The sequence below is a fragment of the Nannobrachium achirus genome (assembly GCF_963921795.1).
Source record: "Nannobrachium achirus genome assembly, chromosome: 17".
NCBI classification, from domain to species: Eukaryota; Metazoa; Chordata; class Actinopteri; order Myctophiformes; family Myctophidae; genus Nannobrachium; species Nannobrachium achirus.
The window spans coordinates 42213951-42220975 of record NC_137824.1 but is presented as its reverse complement, the minus strand read 5'-3'; the positions used below and the strand labels follow the sequence as shown (position 1 = coordinate 42220975).

General features: G+C 44.1%; 1 protein-coding gene across 1 annotated transcript; it reads right to left on the bottom strand.

The window, feature by feature from the left end:
• Positions 1 to 4451: 4451 nt before the first annotated feature.
• Positions 4452 to 6743, bottom strand: LOC308302493 (ATP-dependent RNA helicase SUPV3L1, mitochondrial-like; the record flags this gene model as incomplete). The annotated part of the gene is made up of 1 exon (XM_080746748.1): positions 4452 to 6743. The coding sequence occupies one exon, from the start codon at positions 6741 to 6743 to the stop codon at positions 4452 to 4454; it is 2292 nt and encodes a 763-aa protein (XP_080602874.1).
• Positions 6744 to 7025: the final 282 nt, after the last annotated feature.

Below are 7025 nucleotides of genomic sequence, written 5' to 3'. Positions count from 1 at the left end.
AGAGAGAGAGAGAGAGAGAGAGAGAGAGAGAGAGAGAGAGAGAGAGAGAGAGAGAGAGAGAGAGAGAGAGAGAGAGAGAGAGAGAGAGAGAGAGAGCAGATAAATAAAGGCACCTGACTATCAAACTTAGAGAAAGTTATTTCCGTCTCTCTTCTGATGCTTTCTAACCACTATGTCCTTCTGATGATGTTAACCTTGTGTGGGTTTGGATTGTAGTATGTATGTACGGGTTCAATAAACCCATCAATCATACTTTTCTTTTCGAGGTTGGGTTGTCAGACTCGCTCATTAATGGAAAACACGAAAACACGTGCAATGTTAATAATTACTTTATTAAACAATACTGCTGCTTCAATCACACTGGAATATAACGAAAATCTCACAATGCAGTGAAAAGAAGGCCGTAGAGTCAACAAATGAAGCCATCAATAGTCAATCTGTGAATGAGTATAGCTGAAGTCAGTGCAGTAAACCACAGATGAATGCCTACACAACCACAAACCAATAAAACTCAAGAATAGCTTTTCATGGTCAATGCATTGTATAGGGGCTGATGTGGGATTTGAAACTTTTACAGGAAAAGCGGTAAAATGATACACACACACACACACACTAAAGGTTTGAATTAATTTACTCTTATGTAAAAGTCTTGAATTTAGAAACTTGATTCTTGAAAAGTATTGAAAAAATGGGGCACCTTAACTACCGTTAAACCACTCAATAAATCTAATGTTGTGGACATGAGCCAGATTTGCTGAGGTGACCTGTTGCTGGACCAAACTGTCAAGATTCTGCACGTTGGAGTCCTTGAAAAGCTGTGAGTGCAGTGATGGCTTTGCTTTCGAGGGTTTCCGTGGGCCTTTGGAGGGGCATGGAATGGAACACAGTGTTGATTTGATGGCACAGACTGATGTTCCTATAGAGCTCAAACCCGGCAATGGCTCTGGCTGACGTCTCACATTGGGTGCTGTTCAGGCACGTGCACACATAGACATCAAAGAGGGCTTGAGCCCCTGCCCTTTTATCCATCTGTAAAATGTGCCCTCTCAAGACCATGAATGCGTATTTTACGATGCTGAAAGAAATGCAAATGCCCTCTTTCCATGCCATACCTGAATTGCCCTCTCTTTGTAGAAATCAAGCATCGAAAATAGCAGACCTCCAAGCTCACAGCGCGTCGCGCTGCGACACGTTGTGAGCTTGGAGGTCTGCTATTTTCGATATTTTCACCAAAAGGCCCTTTTACAAATGTCAGCACCTGCCTCCCTAACATTCTCTGCACGTCCCTGGTGCTGTTGGATGATTGTCAAAAGTTGGAGTTAAAATGTCTTGGTCCGATGTTTCGACTTAGTTTGGTCTGCACATAACTTGCTAAATCGATCTATCACATCAGTCTAGCAGGGAACATTAGTTGCCTATTAGGTTACACAGACTCTGGTCTTGAAAAACCAAGAGAGAGTTTCCTTGAAATTGACCACAGTTTTAACACATTCCTCCAGTGTGGAGGGGAGCTGGTAATTTGCATAAAGGCCTGTCGTCTTTTTCTCGAGGCAGAACCTAAATCTGAGATACCCGGCAGCCCCAGGCTTGTATAACACTTATACTACTTTGTCTAGGGGGGGAGGATTAAAGAAATAAAACCATCTTTGAATTCACCAAGAACTAAGCATACAACACCATATAAAAATCATAACTAAATGTACGATTTCAAGAGGGTATATTTCAGGCACGTGCACACATAGACATCAAAGGGGGCTTGAGCCCCTGCCCTTTTACCCGTCTGTAAAAAATGCCCTATCCAGACCATGAATGCAGTGTTTACTACAATGTGAAGCAAATGCAAATGCCCTCTTTCCATGCCATACCTGAAGGCAGCATTCAAGAGAATTGCCTTGTCCAAACTCTCCTGAACTTGAATGCAGCATCTTATGTTGAAAGAATTGCCCCCTCTTTGTAGAAATCAATGCTGTACGCCACATCTCCAGTATTGACTTGATTATGCTTAGTTCAGTGTGGTATCAAGCACCGAAAATCGACCTCCATGCAACGCGCAGCGCAACACATTGTGAGCTTAGAGGTCTGCTATTTTCGATATTTTCAACAAAAGGCCTTTTTAGAAATGTCAGCCCCTGCCTCTCTAACATTCTCTGCACCTCACTGGTATATTTGTCATACAGGTACAAGCAGCAAAGTCTTGGTGTGACACTCTGCAGACTAATGTAACCATAATTAGAACATAACAAATAGATAATAACGATAATGCTGAATATTACAAATATAACACATTAGATTAAAAGGTTCAAATAAAAATGGCAGTGCCAGTAGGACAGTCATTTATCAAGTTAATTGAGTTCAAAAGTCTTTCTAGTGTAAAACCCTTTATACTGTACTTCCTTGACCTGCGGGTCCCCCCTGAATCTATAATTTATCCTCTTCATTATTTTTTCCCTCTACACTAAATCTCGTCAACAAAAACGGCTGATCTACAAACTCACAACAATCACATTATGATGCTTTGTGAGCATATAGATCTGCTTGGATTCATGTGGTTAATGGGCGTGATGTGATTCATGAGCGTAGTGGACAGAACGTATGCTTATGAGTTTGTTGTTGTTTGTTTTTAATCTGATTTGGATGCATGTAATTTGCTTGTTGTTTCCCTGTGATTAAACATTAATATTGTGTCATAATATGCTGTGATCACGATACTGATGATCCACATTATAGAGTAAAAACATCCTGGTTTACTTTGGGTCCTGTTGTAGTAGTGCTAAGACTCCCGGACGGATTTCGCACAGGACGGAATTCATTTGCAAGTGTGATTCGAGTTGCGATTGGTTGATTAAGTTGGACAAAATGTGGACAAAATATTTTCCTAAATATGGATATGACTGACGTCTGACATCATAGATGTGTTATGTTATAGACCACATGAGACTCACACAATATGTCCTGTCCATATATGGGCATTCCAAGCTATGGGCTTAATATTGATGACATCAGGGATCTCCATATGGGCATACAAGGGACAAGGACGGAATTCGTGTGACATTGCCTATACAACGTATTGTTTATTAATCAACTGATAGACGTTGTGTAGCTGTGTATGATTCTTCTTTGGATTGGTATGTGTACACAGCTGTCACAAAAGATTTGTATTATTAATTGGTGTCAGTGATCTTTCCTGTTGGTTAACTACCATATTGTCACTGTACGGCAGAAACCTCATATCTCTAAGTTTAAATGTGTACGTTTTCTTTCGTAAATTAAAGCCCTGCTTCATCATACAGGAAGAAAACAAACTGTTTTGGACATACAAGGTTTCCACCCGTCAACAACGATGTATTCTCCTCCATGAAGACACATTTGATTTCACATTATTGCTAAGTATTACAGTTACTAATAGTGGGAACGGAATTATTTGGTTGTCAAGTCATGTTCACTGGTAACTAGCAATAATATTAACCAAGGCAACCAAATATTAGTCATGCCAAAACAATGACCGTAATGAATCACAACTCTTCTGTGCTGATAACCCCACAATTCTGCTTCAGCTAAGAGTTTATATGGTCCTGCTAGTGTCCGTTCCCATGAAACCCTTCCTTTACAAACTCATGGCTTTAAATGTGAATACAGTATGGGACACAATTTGTTAAATAGGCTTTTGGAACCACTGGATAAAATAAGTTACAAAATTATATTCCCACTCTCTCATAAGACAGTTCCATGACAATGTGCATTGTCACAATACTTTTTCTTTTCCTTCTTCACTTTATTACTGGAACCTCTTGGTCCAAGTGCGTTTTGATCGCGGAGTTCTTCCTGTGAGATGCTATGCTCTTTAGACCAGGGGTCTTCAACGTTTTCAGGCCAAGGACCCCTTAGTTCAGAGAGAGATGTAGCAGGGACCCCCACAACCTTTTCATAGATTCCATATAGTTTGTTTCATTGTTTGACAGCACAATCATCAGTGTATTTTGGTATTTTGGATTCATGTCAATTTGTGTTCAGATATTTAACCACTTTAACTGTCAATGCATAATAAACTTGATCTTTCACTCTGTAATTAATCGTCTCTTTTTCCCCTCTATACCAAATCTCTTTGCCAAAAATAGCTGATCTACAAATCTGCTATTTTTGGCTAAAGTTCTCAGAATAAGGACACTAGGGTTCAAGTGGTTACTATAAAAAAATAAGAAAAAAGTGGGGACTGCCCCATAGGTCGAACTCCCCTTGGGTCGAACAGTGTCAGTAGGTTAGATAATCACCCGCGAGCGTCGGCAGGTTAGATAATCACCCGCGTCACGGTTACTGAGGTTAGGTTTAGGGTTAGAGTTAGGCATAGTTTTACTGAGGTTAGGATTAGGGTTTGGGTTAGAGTTTGGTGGTCGATCCAAAGGGTGTTCGACCTAATGACATGTTACCTACCACACAAAGATTTGGAGGACCCCCTATGGTAACTCTGAGGACCCCCTCTTGAAGACCCCTGCTTTAGACCACTCCCTCTGCAGCTGTCTTAACAAATCAGAGCTCAACAGTCCGTCCCGCACCAGGCGACTGGCAAGAGAACTGTCAATCACCTCACCTGTCACTCCCTCTACTCGATGTACCGTTTGACCCCTGTCAGCCTGCTTGGTGCCAGGTCGCGCTCTGCCATGTTTGCGCTGTGTCTGTGCCTTCTCAGTGGTGGTTGCTTCAGTGGCTCTGATGAGGCGTGTGATGTTAAGGACTCCCTGTTGGATCATGTCATCAAGTTCATGTTGGATCTCTCGAACCAAGGCGGTGTCCGGGAACATGTCCATGAAACGATAGCTCAGCCAGAGGTGAAGGTCCAGTACATCGTGAACAGCCTCTAGGTGGACTAGGTCTTTGATGTTCTGGGGCGGAGACAGAGGCCAGCTGACATGTCGACAGATCCAGTCAAATGTCAAGGGCTCATCTCGACTGAACTGACGGGCGAACTTTAGAAACGACGTGCATACAAAGGGTTGTTTCTTGTCGACGGGCGCGGTACAAAACACATAGCGTGACCTCAGGTCGAGCGGGATGTGCTGAATCATGTCGGCCAGAAACTTGAAATCGTCAATGTTACACACAAAATAGAGACCATCCACCTGAGAGAGGCTGACAAATATGTCTATAAGGTTGGAGAGTGTTGCATCAGGCAGATGATAGGCAAACATCTCTATTTGTTCAGCAGTGGGATGGAGACCTGCAGTCTCTATGGGGTCCACTTTGTGGCTGAGGATTTCTTTTAGGACGGGCAGATCATCTCTGTGCATTGTTGTGACCTCCCCTTCTTTAAATATGGATGAGAACCTGCCTGCACGTCCAGCTATCTGCAGAGCCTGGGAGGTGCTGATTGTTTCCATATGCTTTTCTCCCTGCTCATTAACATTGGGCTTCACCAAACTGTTGAAGACGATGCGCTTTATACTCAGATTGAGGCCCATGCCAATGGCGTCTGTTGCAACCAGGATCTTGCACGGGTCATCGGGGTCGTTGAACTTCTTGGCCTGGGACAGCTTGGTGCCTGGCGGTAGGCTTCCATAGATTACAGCACATTCTAGCCCTCGGACCTCTATCTGTCTGCTGATTGAATAGATGTCATTTTTACTGAAGCAGACGATGCAGTCTCCTGGTCTGAGGTTGACTAGTGATTCCACAGCATGGTCCAAGATGGAGAATGGAGTTAAACGCTCGTAGTTGTTTACCTCCATCTCCTCCCCTGTGGCGAACATCAGCTCTCTGACAAAGTTAATGGCAGCAGGTTCCCCGCACACATGGATCTCCTCTGCACACAAACCCAGCAGCGATCTCGTCCAGGCCCAGCCTCTGGAAGGGTCCCTGAGCATCTGAATCTCATCGATTACAGCCACCTCATATGGTGTGTTGACGCTACACATCTCAATTGTGCATGCCACATGCTCAGCTGCTCTGCCTTCAGGGTCCACACATGTCCTTTCCTCTCCCGTTACCAAGTCACAAGGCACGCCAGCCTCGTTGCTCTTCTCGAAGATCTCGTGAGCCAGTAGTTTCAGTGGGCCACAGTAGACCCCACTCCTAGCAGCCAGGTAACGTTGAATGGCATGGTAGGTTTTACCACTGTTAGTTGGCCCAGCATGGAAAATCACCTTTCTCTGGATGGCACGGGCCTCTGGGTACCAGTTGGCAGGGACTCTTAGGTCAGAGATCTTTCTCAGGTCATCGATGCAATCCAACATGGGGAAGATTTGTTTGGCATGACGCATGAAATATGGATATATGTCATCTATATGACCTGCTCCACAGCAGATATCGTTCAGAATTATGTGTAGCTCAGCGTTGATCGACGGCATCTCCAAAACATACTTCCTGAAACTGATGAAAGCCTGGTGCGACAGACGAGCATCAAGACCCTGGTCTGCTGCCAGCTTCTGCATCTCTTTCCTCTTGTAGAACCGGTTGAGAATTCTCAGAAGTTCGCTTTTATCCAGAGGTTGAGTCAACTCGGCCCCTACGCCAACATCCGCCGAGGCTTCAGTCTTGATGGGGAGGGGGACGAACAGCGACGTATCCACGGGTCTCTGACACGAGTTGTTGGACGAGGCGTGACGGCTGGAAGAACCCACGGAGAGACACAACGACTGCTTGAATAACGCTGTGGAGACACTACTCTCAGCCACGACTACTGTACTTCGAGTCAACGCGTTAAGTCTGCGTGGAACGCGAGAGAACGCGTACATGCAGCGGTTTACTGACATCTTGGTCTGTTGCTGACTTGTTCGGGTTTGATACAAACAACAAATAACAAATATTACTGCCCCATGTCGTTCTTTAGGTCTTATTAATGTTGAGAACAGCAGAGGACGGTCAACATGTCAACATCTCGCCTTCCTCCTGTGCTCCCAGGACCCCAGCCTTCGATGTCTATAGCTGACCTATGACATCACATTGTTGTGACATCACATTGTGACTTCACATTCCATCCTTGTCCCTTGTATGCCCATATATGGAGATCCCTGATGTCATAAATCTTAAGCCCA